Genomic DNA, 25993 nt, shown 5'->3' with positions numbered 1-25993 from the left:
AAAAGTAACATTCTAATCTTGTTCACAAAAGTTACTAATACACAGCAGACATGTCAATGATCAAAACTGGACGAATATACAGTTATCCTCACTTTAATGTCATTTATAATTTGTCCTTGAATTCTCCACCATACTTTTCATAACTCTGTTTGCACGAGTTGCACGAGAATGCTGTCATTCACGTAAAAAAATGGGGTCAAATAAGTTGTAAATGCAATATCATCTAAACGTAATTAATGGATTATGCAGTTCAAGATAAACTTTATCTCATAACGTAACGAACATGTATAATAGAGAGTTTGAGATTTCAAACTTCGCCTTCCCCTTCAACGTCTCTCATATATATTTTGGGTAAAACGTCACCGATATGCGTGTATTTTATTTATATCACACGTTGCTACTAAAGTTTTCCATGTAATATCACGTAAGCCTAAGACTTCTCTTTATTACTATGCGAAATAAAAAGCTTAGTTTCAGGATTTCTGCTTATTAAGTTATTTGATTATCCATATATATAATTAGACTAAATTTGATGCGGAGCACTATCAATAGGTATAAGAATAATAAAGTTTTGTATGGCTAATGATTTTAACTAAATACATTGAATTGAACCTGGAAGTATGAAGTTATCAATTGATTTTGAGAAACTTTGAGATTTTGTTCAAACTTTAACTTCTACGGCATATTTGTGTCTCCAGGCGGTATCGATTATACCAGATGGGCCTTTTTGTCGTATGAAGTGAAGTTTTGAACGTCCGAAGATGTGATATCACGAAAGTCGAAACTTCATTCTTTTTACATCTACTATGTCCACATACTCGGCTTTAAAGACTGAAATCTGGATGGAGGCACATGGCATGACAGTCATTTCACTTGAAAAATAAATAATTACGCGCGAATATCATTTGGTGGAACATTTTATTTTCACATCCAAATAAAATCAATCTGTTTCTGTCGGACACTTAATACGACAATTGCGTTTTAATTATAAACATAAAATGGTACTAGTAAGGCGGAAAATTCTTCTGAAGTATCAGACAATTTCAGATCTATGATATCATGATGAGAGACGTTTCCTGTTACCCGTATGGGATAACTCCATTCTTTAAATGCACGGAACCAGAGCCTGGCAGAGGGACATTGTGGGTTAATTCCCCCTTTGATTCTTACATTTTACAAAGAAAGTCGGTCTTGAAACTCGGTGTGACCCTACCGCCCCCCCCACCCCCAACTCCCCCCGCCCTGAAATGGGGGACCCCCTCTTTAATGTTGGTGTCCCTCTAACCAAAATTTCTGGATCCGCAGATGCTTTACTTATAAAATAGTATATTAAAATCATATTTTGCTGTCTGAGAGTTTGGCATTATACAGAGTCATACAGAGTGTCATTATCACGTTGATATGATCATTATAGGTTATTAACTTTGTATGTGGATATATGCACGAGTTCTGCAGCGGTAATATTGCGCGACTTTAGGAGCGCAATATTGTCCGCGAACGAATGAGTGCATATATCCACATGCAAAATTGATAACCTTTTTATTACATATCCACTACCAAATGATTAATTTATATCTAAATTATCGTTCTGTCACGAAAGTCAGGAAAAAATACGGAAAAAATTCTCCGAAAACGCAATAAACAAATCAAACTGACGCGCATTAATATTTTCCGCGAAAATGACGTCAACTTGTTGTAGCAACGTGCGCGTGGACGCCATGGATGTCGCGCGATTATTTCGATTACAACGTTAAGAAATCATTCCACGTCTATATTAGTCCAACTCATGACGTAATTATAATTTTCATTTCATTTCAGTCTGATAAATTACTACGTGCCAGTATCTAATAGGTCAATTTAATCAAAGTGTAAAAGTAAACAAAATGTTGCATAAATTACAAGTTAAACAAACACATAACAGCAACAAAAATCTAAAGAAACGAGACCCGCAATGGACGGACCGTCAGGGGAGGTAACTAGAGTCACGGATTGGGACTAGTCCGAAATGAAAGCGTTCATCGTCATGATATGGAAAAATATTGCACGATCGCGGGCCACTGAAACCCAGTGGAAAATAATTTTAGGTATGTAATAATCATTTTTATTTCCTCTCATGTATGATTTACAATCGTGCATTGTATACTGACTATACTGACATAATTTTATATAAAACCTAAATGTTTGGAGCAACACTAACGAGTTTTTACATTGTTCACATTGTTTTATCGTTTATCGTTTTTTTTTCGTTTTTTTTGTTGTTTGTTTTTTTTGTTTGCTTTTTTATTTGGTAATCGCTCTAATATCTATGCGATGATTATATTAATTGAAATGTTTTTTATTTAATTTTCATTTTTTCATTTTTAAAACATCTTGTAAAATTCCTGCCCTTTCGGACAATTGGTATCAAAATGCACGAAAAAAAAACCGATCATAATTACGGATAAATTGATTGGGCGGATTAAAAGAAGTAAGGTTCATTCTAATGTTTGAAATCTCAAGGAATTTTAATCGAACTTTAACTTCATACGTTAACGCAAGAGACGTTGAAGGGGAAGGCGAAGGTTGAAATCTCAAACTCTCTAATGTTGTAACAACAACTTTACTTACACTGATTTAAGTAGCAGTCGGTTTATAAGTGACTTTATTGATTCATTTTGTGTTTTGTTATTGTTGTCAAAATGTATAACGGAAGTGCCTCACAACTGAAGCGGAAACCAGTTTGATGCGCAAAGTAGTCCAATGTAAGTAATATTTTTTGACAAATGTCCACAGAAATTAATAATTTTCTAATATTAAAGACGAATATCTGAATAGGATTCATTATTTGATAAGAAATTATAATCATCGACATGTTTTTTTAAAAATCGTACACGTGCTGACACCTAAGTTGTCTCCCGTCGTTTATTAGAGTTACCTTTCGTCCGGCGCAGTAATACATTTGCAGTGAATCGCCGAGAAGTCGTGGGAAAATTAAAAACCATGTAAATAAACTAAAATTAACCACCTTTTCCAGATGAATTTCAAGTGATCGCCATTATGCATTTAACCCGCCTGACCTGTGTAGCATCTTAGATATCTGTTCTAAGGTATTCATTGTGTAGAATGTCATGTTATGCCCTTGCAATGCTAATCCCACTCTGATTTTTTTGTTTACATTTTTATCAATGAGAAATATGGCGTCCATCCCGAGCTGAAATGACGTGGCGTTAAATTTTTACATGTTTAAGCAAACCTGGTGTGTTAGAAAGAAAATCTCATCCCTTCAACATTATTTGGAACACTGTTATTGTAAAAAACCTGTTTTTTCCTTATACAAAAGCTTAATATTTTGTGTTGAATGTACTTTCACGAAGACCTCTGTTTTCCTATTACATTCATAGTACCACATCCTTATCCACAAAATACTGAATATTACAGGTGTCCATCAGTATTATATCAGTTTAGGAATATGTTTTTTAGTTTCCCACCATCGATTTCTTGAATATGCAACCCTTCCGCATTTCTGTATGAACTGTGAATGTAGCAGTATGCGTCCCCTTAAGCAAAGTTAAATATATTTATTAATGATTTTTCTACATTTGAAGTAATTACCTAAATATTAAATATTTTAGTGAAGACATATTTTATGCAACTATATAAGTTGAAAAAAGTTACCCTGCAGGAAGAATATTTTGAAATGATACTTTTACTTGAAAATTTATGTAAAAAAATGAAATACATACAATGAATTCTTTACTTTATAAAAACTGTTGTTGCAATGGAAACAGAACTTGAGTATATCTGTTTTCATTGCAGAGTAATATGACTTTTGAATATAATTATGTAAACAATTTAATGTTATATAATCATCACTGATACTTTTAATATTCAATTGACACTATCATTGAGCAATGCATCTTATATCTGAAGTTGAATGACACATTACAAATATTAGATATTTATAGAATTGCTTTTAGATATTTTTGAGATAAATATAAATAAGAAAAAACACAAATTCTTGTTCTTCCAGAGAACTAATATATATTTTATAAATTTACATTATTTTGCATTAAATGTGGGCTAAAATGTTTGTTGAATTGACATTTAAAACAATTGTTGTATTTTGTTGCTATGGAAACTTAAATTATGACATTTTTTTTAAATATGAAATAGCATATTTATAGCAAGTAGGCATTATCAACTGTGCTAATCATGTTAAATACTTTTGATATTGATGGCAAAATATGAAATTAAAATATATGATAAAAGTACATGATTTTAGTATTTGTCATTATTATTAAACAAAAAAGTTTGCGATGGGGAGTTATTGTACAAAAAATGCTGTAATTTTGTTATTTTAAAACATGCAGGTCTAAACTTTTGAATTTATATTAAAGACACATCTACAGTTCAGAATATGTGAAAAACTCAGTTTCCATAAAAATGTCATTTGGGACCATTTTGCCATGGCTTGTCACATAGGTGTAGTCAATTGCATCAAAGCATAAAGTCCGTAAAAATAGTGAAAGCAACTTTGTTTGAAAAAGAATTATTTAATTTCAAAGCTTCCGTAACAGATAACGCTCCTTCCCAATCGGGAAGGACAGATCTGTACATTTACATTGAATTTCTTTTAGTTAGAATTATGACCCCTCTCCTACTCAGTTTTTTCAGGATTTTGTTCAGATCTTTAAGAAAGCTTTTATGATGCATACCATTGCATACAATCATTTCGGGTCAGTACGATTTTAGATAGCATAACATTTAAAATAAACTGCATCCTTATGTTCATAAACTGTGTGTCTGTCAGAAATAAATGTTGGAAAGGTCATAGATGGACACAATCTCAACATTTATATGAACCGTGCCATGGGAAAACCAACATAGTGGCTTTGCGACCAGTATGGATCCAGACCAGCCTGCGCATCCGCACAGTCTGGTCAAGATTCATGCTGCTCGCTAACAGTTTCTCTAATAGCAATAGACTTTGAAAGCGAACAGCATGGATCGTGACCAGACTGCGCGGATCCATGCCGGTCGCAAAGCCACTATGTTGGTTTTCTCATGGCACGGCTCATATCATGTTTTGCGACCTGGTTGTTTCCTCTTTTTTTCTATTTTATTATATGAATCTAACACTGTGAGAAACAGGTGTTCGACAAAGGGATATGGTTTCACTAAAGTGTATTTCCATTAATCTTTCGTTACCTCTTAAGACAAAGAAGGATTACTGATTGAAACATCAAGAAGTTTGAGCAGCATTTATCAAAATATGTGTATGAATTCACAGCTGGTGTTTCAGCATTTATGAATTATATATTTGGAGACACTAAATTGTCTCTACCTATATAAATAATAAAAGATAATTAAGGGGCATCTATAAACAAGTGCACAGAATTAATAACTTCGAATCACTCGCCCTTCACCTTGTTGATTCTTTGACGTAAGGAAACTATGGCTCGTGCAAGATCGGTGTTCTTCCAAGGTACCTGTGCGTTATGATGTAATGCTGGTAGATTCACTTTTGGGTCTTTTCTCACCATCAAAATGACCTTTAAGTGTAACGTTATAACCCAGGATATACAAAAAAGAGATAATCTATACGAACAAATTACTACCACAATATATCAGAAAGTTACGGCAAGCAGGACAGAGGAGCAGATAAACTATATATTCTCTCTCTTGATCAAGAAGATCAATGAATTTATAGAGATAGTATGCATACAGGCAAGTGATTAAATTCAGAAATGAGTAAATTCAGAACGGTTTGCTGTCCAATACGTGAGGATACAAAGTTCGCATATACATTGCTAGAGTCTATGTATTTTCTATATGTCAGACAATTTATGCAAATACATATATTTATGTATGTGGCATGGAAGTCATGAAGATATTCCCAAGTCACTCCTATCGCCGCTATTGTAGTATTGTAACGACCATTTACACACTGCTGAATCAATATTTAGAAATATAGATGAATTATTACATTTTCTTCTTGCGTTATAGAAAATTATTGAACTTTCGTTCAATATTTTGATTATAGATATATTGTTTTGATGAATGAAATAGATTCATTGTTAACCTGTATCTTCACAATTTGGGTTGACTCTAACTTGGAATAAAATCGACGGTCTTCTTCCATCAAGTAATTAAATGTTAAAATTATTACCTTCACATTCTATGCCAGGCAAGAAAATTCTTCTTAATCTGTCTGGAATGATTTAAGTAGACATGCCTACAGAGTTAACATAAAACAATACTGACTTTCCTTTAAATCGTAATAACGATTTTGAATTTATAACAAAACAAATATGAGGCAGATTCGTGTGTTGTTTAAGATGGTACTTAATGCCTAACTTCAGCTGAAAGAAAAATATTTTCTTTCGTAAATATACTTACTTTTTAATCAAATAACTAAATGAAATACATACTGATACAAACTGTCGCCTTTGACCAGTTTCCATTAGCTTGACAAATAATGTTTGTGGGTCCAAATGCTGTATATCCATGATAACAATTAACATTACAGACCGTCTGGTAAGTTTTCTCATTATTCGTACAAGTCAGCTTTCCGTTTTCAGGGTCAGCCGGAATATCACATTCGATCCCTGGATGCAAATAATTGATGCTACCTTGGACATCAAATCATATCTTTTATAGCAGTGTTAATTTCATTTCTATCTTTTTAAGTACCAGTGCATGCAATTTTTATAATAAGACCTTTAGAAAAAGTGAAACCTCATTGTTTGGTAGAAGCAGGTAAAAGTGTGATATTTGCGATGAAAGGAATAAAGCAAAAAAGTTTCATAGTGTTCACTGTTAAAGATGCTTTCCATGAAATCGCAAGCAATTTTATCATTTGTCTATATTTTCTTTATGGTTTCTGACTATGATAATAGCAATTATTTTCTTAAATTCCATTTCGTTACTTTGTAATCTCTTATTTTCCTTGGAGTACCGAAACCTATTTTTAGAATATGAAATTGAAAGTAGACTATTTTTTCCGGAATTTCCAGTGCGTCAAAAATGTAAACAATCAACAATGGCTACTTCGAGCAGTAGTTCGGAGATTGTGGTAAGATAAATTGACCGTAATATGTATGTTTTGGTTTACGAAGCATAAATTGTTTCTTCATATCGTGTGAAAAAGTATGTAGTATGATAATGACCCCGCTGAATGATGAATTATGTAAGCGCATGCGCCGAGGTTTACGGCGCTATTTTTATAATTGCTTTTCTATTTTTATGATTGCTAAGTATCGTCGACGACAGATATTAGTTTACCATTGAAATCTTTAAAAGTACGCCGATTTGAACAAGTATCAATGTTTCACTATTGAAACCAAACTTATTTGACCACGTACAAGTAGAATTGTTTTCTATAACTTAATTTAATTAAACTGCGGAAAGCAGTTTTAAAGTAAATAGAACATTTCAATATATAGTAGTTTTGCTGTTACATTTAATAACATATATTTTGCAAATGTTTCATGTAATAAATTAAGTGTATATTTCATCATACTTGATAATATTTTTCACTTTATTTGCTACAAGCAAAATGGAAGATATCAAACATTCCAAATTCAAAATGAAAATACAGTATCTTACGCTTGCACTTTTGAACGTTTTCCCAAATAGGAAACTGCCTTGTTTTAGGAAAATATCCACAGGTTGCATTCCCAGTTCCAGAAGTCTTGAATCCGTCATGGCATTCAAACATGCAGGAACTGCCAGGAGCAGTGCCATTTGTGCATGTGTAGCGTCCGTTCTGAACAGTACCTAACTTCGAACACGAAGGGACTATAAAATACACAAATGTACCGAATGAAATACATTCAGAGCAAATTCGAACGATTATCATTGGACTATTACTTGAATATTGAACAGAACAATTAAATATTTTATAGATTTCCTATTGATATTGTTAATAGAATGTCAAAATTGTATCTGAATATTTGGGATTTTACATGTGCAGTGTTTGTTAAGTTACAACTGCAAAGATTTTACCTATGACTGTGAAGGTAAAGAAGCAATTATCTGTCAGTCCATCTGTATCAGTTGCAATGTACACTACTGTATGTGTTTTACCCAAAAGTGCGCCGATGAAATTACCACCATTGTTGATCCCCTTGACTTGTATCACACTGGTCGAGTTGCATGAAATATGCATTATGATTTAGTCATGTTTGAGATACAATTTTAATGGGAAAATATAATATCGTTAAAACTGATCAGTACCTTTAATTCTAATTATTTTTGTATAACTAATATAAAACAAACATCATTAATAAACATAAGCGAATATATTAGCTATGTGTTGCTTCAAGAAACATATAGAATACATACGCATGTGTTTAAATAAAAAAAGAAGTTAGTGACCGTCATTTTAAAAACACTATGAATTCGCAAGCATCTCTTGCGTAGAAATAGATTTATAAGGTTTTGATGTAACATATTGTATATTCAGAGTGGATAATTGGCAACGTTTAAGCCAAATACATTTTATACTCATATTTATGAAGCCATCTTGTCTTATTGGTTCAACCTATCAGAGAGACTGTTGGTGTTTGAATTTGAGATAACTATCTAAAAAATATATGTTTTGCACAAAATGAAGTGTCATATTGCTCGTGTTGTTTGAGATAACTTATATGTTTTATCTTGGCCATAGGTATCATCAAATATTCTGGATTTATCATTCAGTCACAAAAGATAAGGAAGTCTATATACCGAGCTGAATGAAATAATACAATGCAGGCTGTGTCGAGCATTCACCGACTTCAATAGATTAAATAGGGAAAGACACAAATGTAAGAATTTTTAATCCAACATGTTATATCTGTTAAAACATCTAAAACATATAATAGACAAGGTCGATTCGACCAACGTCTTATTTACTTTCAACGACGATAACGTTAACATGTTATTACGCTAGAGTAATATTTAAACCATGAAGTGCCGTTATTTCGCTTCCACGACACCAAAAAACTGATAAAAACTTTTTAAACTGATTAAGATTTGTTAACAATAATAACTCTGCGATGATCACAAGTCATGAATTGATACCTTGGTGAAACACCATCGTTGTCTGTAGCTGTTGGTTCTGTCCACTTGATAACAACATGATCGCTGCCTTGCTTTGTATAATAGATAGGCCGGATCTGTTTTGGAATACAAGGCCGTGCAAAACGTGGCGGTGATATCAATTCCGTCTCGTTATCTTTTGCCCCACCTATGACAAAAATACAACATGTCATATTTTAGATCAAATTGTCATGCATAAAAAGTCATAAATAAATTAAATTTGAAATAAAATCAAAACATATTACACTTTTAATTCTAGATTTTGAAGCATTTCATGTTCAAAATTAATGATTTCGAAAATTAAAGACATTAAAAATGGTTTAACTTTTATAAGTATATATTTACTATTTTGTTTGTGCAGACAATTCGAATATAATATGAACTATTGCTTGGAATTAACAAAAACACGGTCTTACAGAAGTAGTTGCAGGTAGATGTTTCATTTTCCTCTCCATCGAACGATTGTGTTTTATTGACCATACCTTTTAAAAATTTAATAATCGAACTAGAAATTCAATGGTATTATTTTTCATGAATAAATGAAACTGCAGAATCGAATGGAAATAAAAAGTCCTTCGAGAAAAGGAATGACTTTTCTAGCTGAGGAAATAAAGTGTCCAGATAAGGCAGCTCTTTCAAGCTAGTTATTGTACAGTGCTTGAAGATGTAGTATAATTATGAATATAATATCCTAAAATATATGTTTTGTAACCTATTTACACAAGCTGTTCAAATTGTTCTTTGCTAATTAACACATCACCCCTTTAAGGGCCACAACATAAGCACCAAAATTTGCTGCAATATTATCTCAACGATACCCATTTGGTAGATCACATTATTTTATCGCTTCGGTCAATATCAGATTTCAACATTTTACGGTGTAACAATATATTCTTCGTCGTCTTCTCCTCATTATTATCATCAACAACATCTTTATTTTTACTATTTTATCTTTATTATTTATTTACTAAAATTGTAAAGTATCTAAAAGGAACCTAAACTATGTCCACCGTCTGCTTGTAAAGTTAAGTAACTGGCCGTATATACTATCTTGCCAGCCCGTATTAGGAGGATATTTCAATATGATTACTAAGACATATAAAAACATTTCAAGCATTGTGTCGAACAGTTACTGTTATTAGAAATTATTTTATATAACTACATTTTATGGTGCACTTTCATAAATTACTAGTGAATCAGTGTTCCACACATTCCTCACGGTATATCAATTAGTTTGTTTATTTTTTATCTCCCCCCACCAACAAAGAATGTGTGGCTTTCATGGTCCGTTAATTGGTAACAACCTTGTGCGTGGTACATTGTGGAATGCATTTTGCTTTTATGAATAATTCCAGTGGCATTAAAGAAAACAACAGAATTAATAAGAAAAATGTTAATTTTGTAACAATTTGCCACCTATATATATATATATATATATTTTACAAAAGACTAAAATTGTGTGGCATATTCTTTATGCATGTAGTCTGTCTAGTGGCTAATCTATTTTCGAATAGGGAGTATCAAAAATGTCAAGAACTTCGCTAATGTTTAAACTGATTTGCACTGGTGAAACATTTGTCTTTAAGAACAGATTAACACGCTTTCCACAGTTAGACAGATCTCTTACAAAATCGTCAGAAGTTATTGATTTTAATTTTGTTTTGAATGTTAACAATGATTTAACAGAAACTTTTTTATGCAAACTAAGATATCTTAAAAGTTGAGTACTAAAAATCTACCGGTGTAAGAAAATAAATCTAACGTTTAGAAAATGTTCCTTGAATCATAACACCGAGAAACAAAGCAAGATAATAGCAGACTTGGTTGACTTGACTAAGTTGGTGCAATATTGGTGCATGAAATTACATATTTGATGATATTTTCGCGTGCAGAACAAGTTCCACAATGTTGGTAGAAACGAAACTTTTTATAGTTGTAGATTTACCAATTGTCTATTATATATTGTGTTTAACTTTCACAAAATCGCCAAATATCACTTGGATTTAGAGATATTACTGCTCATTATCTGTTATATATTGTAAATCATATTGCATTTGTCAAAATTATCCTTAAGACAATAGCCCTGGCTTTTTGACATTTAATACACGGGGTACGAAAGATCTTTGGAAACTGTTATGCTATCCGTATAAAAGATTCCTGGCATTATTCTATGCTTTTTTCGGATAAATGTCTTTACGCCGCCACTTCAAAACAATAAAACAAACGTGCATAACCAACACAAATTGGGGGCAAATATTTTGAAATCGGTATATCAATCAAGCATATAACCCTATCGTTTAATTGGCTGAACTGCCTCTGGATACAATGATTCTTTGAAAAAGTATAGTTTAATACAAATCAACATTGTAGAACAAAAATTGATTCAAACGGGCTGGACTACTTTTGTGGACTTTTATAGGTCTGTGCATGTGTACACGTATTCATGTGTGTACATGTATGTATGTATGTATGTGTGTTCAAATGTTTGGAATATGGTTCTTTGGTACTCTCCCGTGTCTGTTTTCTTATTGGTATGGAGATGTGCTTGTATACTTTGAGCCTTGAAATGTGTTAACAATTAATTGCATCATGTTGTCAATACCTTGACCTGAGTAAAATAAAGATATTTTTATTTGTATTGATAGAATCAATGCCAGTAACTAACTAACAAACTCAACTGACAAATAGATAAGATACTTTCTCAAAGCCAAATCAATAAAACTTACCAGTGATCAAACAATATACAGATATATGCTAGTTCTCTAAGATAAGATACTCATTTAAAAGGAGCTGTGTCATAGGGATTAGCTCTTGCTATGCTATATATTACTGTGTTTTTTTCCACAGTCATGGAATGCAAATCAACATGTTTTAAGAAAGGTCACTGGTGTTATCTAAACTTTATTATACTGTTTGTTCAACACTTTGTTTATGTTTGTAATATGTTATTAATATATCCCTAAACTGCCCTGTAATTAATTACAATTACATGTATATGATATTAGAAAAAAACAAAAAACATTCTGTTTACGAATTTAACAAAATACATTTGATTAAAACAGGAAATGTAAAATTATTATAGAACACAATTACACACTTATTTACCCTTGATATGGAGAGATGTTTATATATCTTTACCATGTATTCCCCCATTCATGTCGGTGGCGGTCAATTACATTTGTTTGGGCGGGCTAATAATCGCGTCAAATCAATATTAATTGTTACGAATCAATTTTATGCAATGGTTTTGTCAGCTGTAGATTAGTATAGCAATTATTTAAAGTATAATGATTTGGGTATTTCATCAAATCGTTACAGTCATTTTCAGCAGCGTTGAGCACAATAGATATTGTGCACAAAATTAATAACTACCCTAAACGGAATACATCTATTGCGTTAGAGCCTTAGATAATCTGACAAACATTTAAAATATTAAAATAGGTATACAGTTAAACCTGTGTTAAAGACCACATCTGAACAGAGACCACCTGGCTCTAAAGACCACATGTTTTGTTTCCCATTTTAAGATTTAGTGTATTTTAACCTATGAATAAAGACCACCTCCATATAAAGACCACATTTCGGCTCTCCCAAAGGCGGTCTTTATAGACAGGTTTGACTGTATTTAAATTTACATATTGAAACTGATAAGTAATATAAATGCATACAGATGCACCACGATTGCATGTATATCATTCCATGTTTAAGAATTAGTTGGGTAAGGTATAGGTCCGTAAAATACTACAACAATATTTACTAAAATACAGTCCCTAGCTCGCGGATTTTTCAAAGTCCGCGCTTCCCCGCGATTCGACCCTAGCGCGGACACTTTTATGAGCCGCGGGGATGCGCGTTTTTTCCTGCATCCCCGTAATATATTTTAAGCTTCCATCGCGACCAAAAGCAATAAATCGATTGCGGTGTATTGCGAAGACAAATCGCAGCGTGTCGCGGTGAAGTGCCGGTGGTTCGCGGTGAATTGCGGTGGATCACCGCGATTTACAGGTAAGGGAATGACGTTATAAATGACAATATACAGTGTAGAATACCTATAAAGTAACAGGCCGTTTAACATGAATTATTTAGAGGAAAAAACAAAAACGTAAATGGCTTTTCAATATCTTTAATAATAAAAAATTAAACATAAAATTATCTTGCTTGATTATTTCACTTATGCGTATTATCATAATTTTTTTTTTCTGCTATATAGTAACAAGATTTGATAACAATTATTTTTATATAACAATTGCATTCTTTGTGTTACTATTTATAATATTATGTTAAGTTAGTGTTTTTAATGTGACCGTGTTATTTAAAAGAAAGATATTTACATATAGTGAAAACTAAATTTTTCTAGGATCATGATAATAAGATAATGAAAAAATCATATCAGAGTAATTGATTTCTTGTATTGATATAAAAGTTTACAGAAGAATGGTTATTTATATCATAAACGTACAATCATGCATATATCAAAGAACCTCTCTTAGATTAATGATATGTATGCAGTTGCTTTATACTGCAAAACGAACAGTCTACGCGTTTTTAAAATTAAATCGGTGCCTTAAAAACAACATTCTGCTAGATACATGTATAAATCAATAATTAGATTTACAATAATTGCGCAAAAGCAAATCAAAATCATTTCAAAATTTACATTTCGCAATTAAGAAATTAATACTAACTAAATTTTAAGGCAGTACATAAATATTACAAATGAAAAAATCTTTAAAAGTTAAAGACAGTTTTGAAATAAAGGGATGTAAAATACAAAAATGCCTAACATTTTTCTTTTCTTGTTATTGCAATAAAACATTAAGAAGATAACCCTTAAATTTGGCTCATAAACTCTTTGTTTTTAAATGAAGTACTTGAAATAATAAACAAAATTATAAGAAAACGAAAAGTTTATTTATGTACCAGGTACTGCTTTAAAATTAAAATGTAAGCAAGCAGGCGTTAAATTATCAAATTTTAGCCGAATATGTGGTTGATAGATCAATACAGCAATATTGTTATAATATTTAAGAAAGTGTAAATTCTGCAAGTTTGTCAGTGTACCGTTACATTATACATTATTATACCGGCGGCTACGTGTTTCACTCTTCGCAATAACGAGGTATTTCACTGTTGGTTTAACGCATGTCAATAGATAAGAGGTTAATTGACAACTTTTGCCGATTTCTGATCAAATTAAAGAAAATTGTTACACGTGGTATGAAATGCACACTTTTCCTTATATTATATTTGTTAAACATTTGAAGTATTTTTTTTTTAATTATCATCAACAATAATGACTCATACACTATATATTTTATAAACTGGATCCTATATGTTACTAGTGTAAAGATTAAATTGTGTTCAAATTAAACTTGATACAGTATTTAATTATTAGTTATTCAAAATTTGTTAAATTAGTATACATAAGAATCTGTTAAATGTTACGCCCAGATAAACTACTGAATAAATTTTATTAATCTGTAATGTGTGATATGTTTAATAAATATCGTAGTCCGTTCTGTATTATATGAAAATGAATAAAATACTACTTTTAATACCAAATATAGTAGCAAACTAATTAAAAGGAAATAAACTTAATTTGATTTAACGGTGCCGCTTTATTTTAATTCCTATTATAGTCAACGTCTTCATGATCAATGTAAAATCATTTTAAATATTATTGCATCTAAGATATTACATGCGTATTTGATTAAAATTAAAATTTTATAAACTTTAAGATACATTCATTACTTATTTAGCCATTTGCAATAAACCAGACTGCAAATAACTCGCAAAAAAAATTATTCGATAAGTTTATAAATATGCTCCGTAGCCAGCCTTACCTGGATTTCGCGGTGACTGCCGGTGATTCGCCGCGATCCATCGCGATTCAGCGCGACCCGCTGAGATTTTTCATCGCGGGTCGCCGTGGACACTTTATCTATAATTGATCGCGGGGTCTTATAAAATCATCGCGATTTATCACAGTCTTAAGTAATGATTCAATGAGAAAAATCACCGCGATTTTCCACTCAAGGTAAATATTTGTGCCGGTGGTAACGCGGAAAAAGCAAAATCCGTGAGCCAGGGACTGTAGATGAATCTAAACAAACTTTTGACTCAATTTTACATCAATCGTCAAAAATAAAAAACAACAATATTTAATTTAGGAAAAAATGATATTAATCTGTCAGTATAAAAGCTCAAAAAATAAGAAAAGTTTTAAAATAAAGGAAAGTAAGTCTAAAAATCTTATCTATTTTAGATGAAATATCAAAAAGGGAGAACCGTATGTCTAAACAATTACAAAATAATTCAGATCTTATTCTGTCTTATTACTGACGAGTGCAATATGTAATATTAACGTTAAATAAGAGAAATCTTCATATATTTGTAATACGTTTCGAACTATTTTTATCAGCATATTTTCATGCGCTTCGGTCACATCCGGGATTTTCTGAAATGTTTTACAGGACTACGCCTTCACTTTTCAATTTAGCCATGATGGGTCAACAGACATAAAAACATATTTTCTCATGCGAAATGACATATTCTTTAATCGTATTGTGTTTACATATGTATGAAAATAGCAACAGATTGTAGAACAATGTTCAGAGAACAGTTTATACCAATAACAAATATATTCCGATTAGCCTAAAAAACGGATGAAATCCTTTATGTATTTCGGACGGCGGATTAATCTGCCGTCAGTGAAAACTGTCAGTATGATACTCTTGCAAGTAGTTGTAGGTCTCAACCGCTTCGGGGTTTCTAAAAAACAATTATTTTTCCTGTTGTGTAAAAAGAAATGTTTATAAGCCCCACTTATGCTGAATGAACATGATACCGACCATCTGTAATCATCTAACACTGATCTAATCAACCAATTTTTACCAAGAAGCACATTTCTGTCAGGTAAGCTGAAGGTCACATCAGCCAGATATATTCATCAATGTGTAAGCATTAAGCTTAGATACTGAAATGCTGAAATTTATTTTGGTCTTATCTTTTTTTAAGATACGGTTTTTGACAAAAAAAATTATAAATTTAGTCATGACAGCAACAGAGAGCAACAGCGTAGATGCATGATAAAAGTAGTTACACTAACTTTATGTTTAGAGATTGAAAGTGTAAATATAAATTTCAGACTTTGAAACGTGATGAATACAGGTCAAGAGATAAGAGGAAATTTTGCTGAGACAGTAAATGTTGAAATATATTTCTGATGAAAACAATTATCCCGCCTGTAGTCATGCTACTTTGAATTTTATAAAGACCCACAATTATAGGGTTAATTTTTGCTAGTATTGAACGTATTGAAATTTTGTTCACTGAAAAGCTGCTGAATTAAATTACGTTTATATCGTTCTAAATTGTTATAGAAACCCTGTGTGATTGTTGAGGAATATAGAGCTTCGATTCTTGTCGTTGGAGTGCTTAAATATGTAATTTCTAGCACTTTATCTCAAGTCTATCTTGAACAGAATCTTTTTTCACTCAGATTACATGGTCTGTGGTCAATTGCTTGGCTTGCAAGTAGTATTAATTGCATGTGTTCAGCCGGTTAATTGTTTATATACTTCCGTTATCGAACGTTGTGAGAACTCTCTCTCTCTCTCTCTCTCTCTCTCTCTCTCTCTCTCCCTCTATTGAAATGATAATGTTTCTCGTTTCGGTTAAAACTGTCACAATTTGTTCCTTTGGGTAAATATATCAAACTGTCGACTGCATAATACTTAAAAATACTCTGGCCTCAAACATAAGGTTCTACAGGGTAATTAAATGCCAATTATCTCTTTCAGCGTATTACAGCATTTGATAAATCTTAAAATCAGTTTTCTAAGAAAATCGCCGAAACAGAATGGCTCTTGACTCCTTTGAATTGCATTGAAATAGAATATAAATTAAGGTTTTCATAATTTCATTTTATCTTTAGCCTAGTGTCTAGTCTATTACTATATTTTTTACTTTTTCATATAAAGCATTTACGAATTACCGTCGCAAACTACGAGTTCACTTTCATTGGGTGTAGGTCGTCTACGAATGTGCATATCGCAAACTATATATCGAAATGTTTGTGATAGTCTTAAGTTTCCAAAACCAGTTGATGCCAGAATCCAAGTGGTGGGCAAAGTGCTCAAGTTCAAGATGGCCGCCAATAGGGCTGCCAAAAATTAAAACATCATACTATGCAAACTGACTGGACAATATATTTCAATTTTATAGGCATGGTCCTAATTTTATACAAGTTTCTGTTGCAGAATAGATTAAAACTTTGTGTATTTTATCTTCAAGTAAATTAAAATATATTCTTACAAAATATGGAGGATGTTGCATGCAAAACTATAAGAAAAAAAAAACAACACTGTTTTAGATGCATTCCTTTAATTATTCTATCGCTTTCAATTGCTTGATTATATTTTACAAATTTTGCTTTATTATGCTCAGAAATTCCATAAGCTGTGTCATCGACAGCTTTTAACTATTTCTGTATCAATTAATCCAACAATCAAGGGCTAAGTAAACAGCTGCGTGGGCGGGGGTAAATCGTATACTAATATAAGATTATAGTGTAATTCTTTAAAATCCATGTTAAGTAAATTTGCAGATTTGTTAATGTGCTAACTGTTGTTTCTTCTGGACAGAACAAACACGTAAAAAAGAAATCTTACATGATTGGAATTTGGTATATATCGACCTTAGCAAAACTAAGTTAAATAATGGGTCTGGTAAATCTGCAAATGATTACAATATATACTCAAACGCAAAAGAAAGTGTGCACTCAGGTTTGCGTCAACTGAAGTAGATTATGTTGTCCGAAGTAAATTATTTTGTCTTAAAGTATGTTATGTTTGGTACCAAACTTTAGTGCAGTTTATGACCACTTTGATGTGTTTCGATTATTTTGACATTTATGGGTAGTCTTGGCTATTCAAAGCCAGCAGGGGTCAAACACGGAAGTTGTAAATCTCTTTCTTGTCAGATGATAAAAATGCTGCCTGTTCCTCAAACATTATTTTGTTTAAATATCGTGTGTGACCACCTCTACTATTTATTCAAGCATTGACATGCCAACGCTTAGGCCTAACGTAACAGTAGAATGACGTCACGAGGAATTTTATTCCATTCTTGTATTCTTGTGAGCGGTTGTCACCCGAGGTCTGCTGGATCTATGGCGTACAGCAACTCAACCGGTTTGCCGAAATTGCTGATGCAAAAGAATTATGACATAACTTTGGCACCCAAACGTTCTACTGATGTAAAACACGTTGTCACCCAATTGTTTATGCTTCAGTTCGATAAGTTTCACTAGGTTATGGAATTTTATTACAGCACAGACCCGAAATCTATGTAATTTCCCTTTCACCAAAGATATAAGAAAACTGACAAAACACGTTTTCGTAGACATGTACATTTCCTTTGGGCAGCACGTGCAAATCGTGCAAAAGTCAACTATCGCTAGTTATCGTTACTCTACCCAGTTTTTATCGTTAAATCGAATGGAAGATCAATAATACATGCTTCGAGCAAAGTGTGTTGTAAATTGTAGACAGATACATCTTTTAGAACAGAGAATATTCAAATTTAAAAAGTGCACACTTTCTTTTGCGTTTGAGTATATTATTTTCATATTTTGACAAGGTTCAATGTTTAAGTAAACATATGTGTCTTAACTCTTTCTATAAAGTAAAGTAAACAAAATGAAATGTAAATTCGAAGATTAAAACGGCATTTAATAAATAATACTGTAACAATTACATAAAATACTGACAGAAAACTTGTTAACTTATTAACTGCTTACTGGTCATTTTCTTGTAAAAGAGAATGTAAAACATTATTCAAATATAACATACGTAATAATTTGCTCGAAATTATCAGTTTACTTGTTAGCTTGTGAGATATGATAACATCAGTAAAAGATGGAATATTGCTCTGTAATGACATCTTTTTTAAAATATGAATGAATAACCAATAAAATGTTCATTGTAAATGACAAAACAACAAACATTGAACAAATGTTGATTGATACAAACTGGCATAATATGATTTAAATAATCAAAATCACTTACATGCATGATGTGTATTTTGTGCACATTTTTACACATTTCAATGACTGATCTCCTGTACACCGGAAATATAAATATATCAATTTGATTTACTTGTTATTTAAGGAAACATGTTTTCTACATTTCATACTGCTATAATTACCTTATATTACAAATGTATGAAGTAATTGTAGCATTACAAAATGTAGAAAATCCTTAGATTGAAAAGGGCCTTTGTAAACATATGTAGGAAGCTATCTGGTAACTTTTTAACGGGCTAACAGTGTATACGTCAAATACACACACTCATACATAATATGTATGTCACAGGGTGAGAAATATGTGCGGCCAGATTGAGACTCGAAACCGGGGCCTCGGAATACCGTTCCGATGCTCTACCGACTGAGCTATCCGGCAGTCTATATATTTCCTCCCCATTTTAATATTCAAGTCCTATACCGTGACATACTCCCCCGCTATATGAAATTTGTCCTCGAATTTCTAATGGGATAGAGAAAAAGGTAAACATGATCTCGGAACATATTTAGTCACCGTCCCATGTTGGGTGCCAAATGACACAGAGTGAGAAAAACGTGCAGCCAGACCGAGACTCGAACCCATAGCCATGGAATACCGTTCTGATGCTCTACCGACTGAGCTACCCGGTCGCCTACACATATTCTCCCCATTTTAATATTCGAGTCTTATATCATGACATGCATTTGCAATTTAAAGTATACTTGTAAAACATATGATGTTTCTGTAGAAAATAAGATACATGTACTGATCTGTAGTAACTTATATCTATATCAAGAAGTTGCAACATGTCCAGAACACAGTAGCTCGCGTCATCACTAAGACGCCCTGTCGCAATCATATATTACTGGTTCGGAGGGAGTTCCATTCGCTATCAGTGAAATACAGGGTACAGTACAAGGTTCTGACCCACACCTTTAAGGCTTAACACAATCAGTCCCATGTCTGTGTCAGGGATATGATAGAAGTTTATAAACCGGTCAGAAACCTAAGATCACAATACACGCTGTCACTGGTAATGACAAAAAATAAAACGATGATGTATTGCAGTCGCACCTCCAAATCTTTGGAACTCCAATCTCGTCAAGATCAGAGAAGCTCACACGCTAGCTGCTTTCAAAAGCCTGCTAAAACCCACTTCTTTTTACAACATTTAGTTAACAGACCGATACATTATTTTTCATTTCATAAAACAGCTTAGAACAGTATTTTATCCTAGGGTCATTTAAATACTTTTAATATGTATATATGTTTGTCTTATTTTATCTGTATGTTTTACATTCACGAATTTTTTAATGTGGAATGCATTTTTTTGTATGCGCATTTGTTTGTATTGTTTGCAGTTTATTATGTAAAGCACTTTTGAATGTGTACATGTGCATAAAATATAAAATATAAATGTTGTTATAATGATAATAATATTATTATTATCATTATCATTATCATTAAAATAAATTAGTAAAATGAGAACACTTCTTGTTAGTTCATTTTACAAAAAAAACCCATAAAAAAAAAAAAACAAAAAAAAAAACAATAAAAAACACCAACATATATTTGAACAAAATAATGTTGACTGATACAATCTGACATAATATGTTTTGAGTCATCTGAATCACTGTCATGCACAGTATTACATACATGTATTTGATAAAGTATGTGAAAATTTCCTAAGATACTGCCTTAAAACATATAAATGGGGTAATACTGAAAATCTTTTGATGGAAGATTTGTACTACATGCATGCCAAGAACATACATAGACGATATAGTATTAATTTAGTCATTTTAAGTTTACTTGTAAGACGAAGTTACTGCTGTGTAAGTAACAAACATGTCTGCATATTCAAATATATCAAAAGTAAGAAAAGTTGATTCTTTCAAAGAAGTAACATACAGCTGAATGAATATAAACTGTTACAAACAGGCATAATATCAGATCAGTCATCATTACGAATATCATGGTCTATCGCTAAGGCTCTGGAGCAGCTATTGGCTGTATCATCAATTTATGTTTTAAGTACGAAGTATCTTGCTCGTTAAAGCTCTTGCTTTCTGCCGGCCAGTAAGCGATTACAATAGCTCAAGCTGAGCACTTTTTGCTCAGATGAGCTAAAAGATAACATGCTACTGTTAATCATTAAGTATTCATTAGATATTTATATAAATATTTACATTTACAACCTATATCTGGTATGCATGTATACACCTGTATGCTGTTTCAATTATTTTATAAATGTCAAAGAAATATTACAATTTACTCTATAAATCACAATGCAATTGAATAATCAACTTATATACGACTGGTATAACGCATGGAAATCAACAAGCTGAAGCATATTCTTCAAAGGAGTTGTTGCCAGTATATAATATTAGTCTACGCAAAAACATTGTGGCAGCCATCTTGGCGGCCACTTTATGAAATAAACTTGATAGTTTTGCATTTTCGTCTAAATATTACATTGCTTTGATAATGATAATATATAGAAGGATGTATACATTACAAAAGATGATTACTAATTTGTTTCTCATTTCACCTATCATTTTGAATTACCCCACCCACTTAATTAGTAAATGGGCACACACAAACAAATAATATTGGCCGTATGTTCAAGAAAATAGTATTCATCACATTTTAGTCCATACAAAATTTGTATAAAATGTGTCAAAAAGTTTTATTTCATACCGATTTATGCATATAATTCTCCAGATTTTTAACTGTAAAAATGTTATAATAATTCCAAATGTATTTACAACAGTTAAATGCTTTTATTTTGCAAGTCTATATATTGGATATCATTTTCATGTATCAGCGGCCATCTTGTCGGCCATCTTGAGGACTTTGCCTAGTGACTGGAAATTCTGACGAACATTTTGGTACGCAGAAGTTGATGTGCACATTCATAGGCAACATGGTGTTAATCGACCTATGTGGATATTTTAATAATAAGCGGTTTATAAAAACCATGCAGATCTACTCCTCGAACAATATCTGTGACAGATGCTTTTTGTAGAGAAAATAAATGATTTGTTTGTTTCGTTTTGTCCTCGTGTGTTTGCTTTGTATGTGAGTATGTGTGTTAATAGTGTGCACATCTGCATGCTGTGAGTTTCGTTTTGGAGAGGCTGCGTTTTTGGAACGCGGAATTTTCCGTTTGATATTTATCCTTATTTCTAAATTCTTTGTATTCTTTATATTAGTAATTCCATTACTGTAGGAATGCAGGGTGTCCTGCAAAGACAAAGCAAAATAAAGCAGAATAAAAGCAAGTAAAACAATTTCAAGCAGTAAAGTAATGTTTCATGAAAACTGGACTAAACGGAATTTTATCAAACAATTCATGAACAAGAAACAGGACAAAGGACAACATGGGATATATAATAGTTGTAATGAGATGTAATAAAGAAGAAGCTAAAGGTTGCAGTTCATTGAAGAAAATCTGTCAACTGACGTGTTTATTTATAATGACCGCAAAATACGTGAATTTATGAAATTAGTGACTGTGCAGTCAATCATATAGAAGAAGTGGAACATCCACAGGTCGCTCAGCACGATAAAAATGAAAATGTTGCTTGCTCGGTTTCATTTAGCCTGTTCACGGACGGCAGTGAACATGCATAATAACTGTCCACACTCTCTAGTTCTATGGTTGAACAGAACTCAACATATAAACATTACAAAAACCAAAAACAATTTAGAGACATCCGCAGATGTGTTCTTTCGGCGGTGAAAATGGAATCTTCAATAATACATTAGTGTGTAAGGCTTCGGACACTTTCCATATAAATTTGCCTATTCCAGGAGTGAAAAATAAACCACTGAGAAATAAATATATACTTAAAAATACCATCCAAATACATACTTCAGATTATTTCTTAACATCAAATTTTCAATATCTGTTTCATAAAACGGTGGTTGTTTGCTCTAAATAGAATTACGTACCCTGTTATATACATATAAAAGCCAAATTTCTTTATACAACATCCTCCCCCCCCCCCCCACCCGTGCATCAAAACCATATTTGGCCAGCATAACTATGTTGATATTAGTTATACACATTTGCTGTAACTATTGTGTTGGTGCAAGGTGGGTGGGGGGGGGGGGGGGGGGAAGAGAAACAGTACTTTTAAACAAAAAATATAACTACAGGGTGTTCCAAAATGTAAACTAACAAACACTTTTTATATTCATTATAAATTATTTGATAGTCACATATTTTACACCAGTTTGTAACTCAACTAACATACAAATGTTTGCAAAGCGTGCAAATAGGTATGTTATACATGTGTAGTAGGGAGAAATGCAAATACTGCGAATTCATTATTATTCGTTTTTTCATTGAATGTGACTGATCCTAGTTGTTTGTTGCACTATACTGGCAAATGTGTGCTGTAAAATACTAGCAATTAACACACCAAGCAATCTACTGCATGTCCTCCTCACGACGCGCACACCACTAGCGACGAGGAAGTTATTTGTTTTCCAGCATTTCTATTTTTTTTTGTATTTTCTTACATATTCTATTATATATTTTTCACTTCTTTATTTTTGCATCTTTTTCTGTACGTTTATATTTATTTCTTTTAGAGACATACTAAATGTCACACGCATTCATTTCTTCATGTTTTTCCTTTAATGAAAACTGAACTGAAGTTCATTGCTTTTTGTGGCGGACTAGGCCTAAACACCACAACAAAGAGGCAATATGTGCACAGCAGTTAATCTGATCCAGACTCTAGTCTATCCAACAGAATTAAAGCCTGCCATTGATATGATTGCGATGCATAGGTAAAGAACAGTAGCTTCTTGGCAGGTCATATCAGTAATGGTTTCCCATTCAGTGTGATGCCAAGAAAGTGATGTGTCAAGTCGCTTTCCATGCAGATGCCAAATACAAATACAGCTAGACTCGAAAACGAACTAAAGGTCCAGCCGAGCTTAAGGTGGAATTTTTATGCAGCGACCTGCTTCCACTCTAGCCCTACAAACGACACATTTCAAATGTGTTTTGCCAAAAACTTCAGCCCTGATTTGCACAACATTATCTTTAGCAGGGTTGCAGTCAGACTCACCCAGAGTTAACTTTTTCCGATACAGCTTCCTTAGGCAAGCCCTACAAAGAACTGTAATTTCGGATATATTTTTATTACATGTTTTAGCCAAATATTGTCTGTGCCAATTGTACTTATACCCAGCAAGAACCCACCCTATGGCCTTGATAAGATGGCTGTCTTTTCTTAGTGTATAGATATGAAAGTAAAGTAAGTTTAAATCATGTACAGGTTGTTTGTAAAAATATCGTTCTCTTTTTCATTTACTTATAGGATTTTAATCTTAAAATGTTATTTTTTTCCCTTAAAAAAATCAACAACAGATATTTTGCCACTTTTTTCAATTGAAATTTATATAGTTGAAACTTCCGTAAAGTGATGATATTATATTTTTACGGAAAATAAACATATATACCCTGGCCTATATTAAATAAAAATATCTTGATAAAAACAGATACAAACCAATTTGTGTTGTTATATGTTAACTAAAACTTTCATCGTTTTATATGTTACTCAAAACGATTTGGTTATTGTTTAGATACTTAATGAGAATTTTGCATTCAAAATGTAGGCTACAAGCATATGATAGTGTCCGAAGTCCTTTGGCGCCATACATGCGACATTAGATAATGCTTCCCAATGGCATCTACTTGTTTAAATACAAGACATATTTGAAACGACATAATATATAGAAAAACAATGTTGTAAAATATCGAAAGATAGGACTGGTACAAGAGTATAAATATTTTGATGAATGTTTAACGAAAGTATATACCTGGTGGATGGCAATGGTTTTAAGTATCTGACTGTTTAGTATTTAGCAATTGTCATAATACTTTAGAATACGTTGTTGGACTGGGTGTCATAAAATGGAGTAAACATTTACCTTGAACAGATAGTCCTGCAGACAACATCACAAAGAATATCCTCAAAACTGGATTTTTGTTCATCTCCGTTTTTTTCAGTACTGCAAATGATAATAGTAATATTGTACCAATTTTAAACAGCTTACTACTAAACGTACATTTATCTTTTATTTATTTTTGCCATTCTATTTGATATTTGATTAAAACAATATTTACCATTAAACGCATAATAAATTGTATCATAAAACCATTAGTTATCTTGTTAAAAGATGTGTTTTCTTTACCGCTTGATGAAAATAAAATCAATATTCACGAACAAGCTTGACTATAGTCTTTGAAATACCATGACAATATTGTTATACTTAAATAATTAAAATCAATTTTTAGATGAATATACAATTTGAAAACCTTGATTTGTCTACACATGATATACAATTTACTGGGTGCAGGCCAAAATGAACCCAAAAGATAAAAAGTCAAAATGAACCCATAAGAAGTAAAAATGTACCCATTTGTGAAAGTCAAAATGTACTCATGTTTTATATCAGAAGTCAAAATGTACCCATGTTTTATAATATAAGTCAAAATGTACACCAAGGAAACACCTTTTTGACCGAATTACCGCTATATAACTTATTCAGTATATCAAGAGTTTCGTCCCTTAAAATAGCTATTTGAAAATACCTGATTTGTTCGAAATTTACTACGAGCGTCGTACATTGGTACAATTTTCTCTCATGTATCATTCTTCATGTTTTTGTAATCCTTAAAACATATCCAAAAACTAAAATTGTTCTCCCCTGCGCTGGTATTGTATTTTTGTGATAAAGTGCAAGAAAAATGTACAAAATCTGTGTTGATGACATAAACTAGACCATGGATCATTACTTTAAACGCAAAACTGTTACATTTTACTTACACGTTTTGGTAACTG

At 32.2% G+C, this 25993-nt stretch overlaps 1 protein-coding gene across 1 annotated transcript in view; it reads right to left on the bottom strand.

The window, feature by feature from the left end:
- Positions 1-6393: 6393 nt before the first annotated feature.
- LOC123563367 (E-selectin-like) overlaps positions 6394-25993 on the bottom strand; it is a 34357-nt gene continuing 14757 nt past the window's right edge. The window contains exons 2-7 of the mRNA XM_053533124.1: positions 25080-25160; positions 9480-9545; positions 9046-9211; positions 7987-8123; positions 7588-7779; positions 6394-6587 (exon numbers count right to left, since the gene is read on the bottom strand). Coding sequence (XP_053389099.1) covers positions 6394-6587; positions 7588-7779; positions 7987-8123; positions 9046-9211; positions 9480-9545; positions 25080-25143 — 819 coding nt within the window. The 5' untranslated portion in view covers positions 25144-25160. The remainder of the gene's footprint in view (positions 6588-7587; positions 7780-7986; positions 8124-9045; positions 9212-9479; positions 9546-25079; positions 25161-25993) is intronic.

This window comes from Mercenaria mercenaria, unplaced genomic scaffold (genome assembly GCF_021730395.1).
Source record: "Mercenaria mercenaria strain notata unplaced genomic scaffold, MADL_Memer_1 contig_2054, whole genome shotgun sequence".
Taxonomy (NCBI): Eukaryota; Metazoa; Mollusca; class Bivalvia; order Venerida; family Veneridae; genus Mercenaria; species Mercenaria mercenaria.
This window is presented reverse-complemented; position numbering and strand designations above follow the sequence as displayed.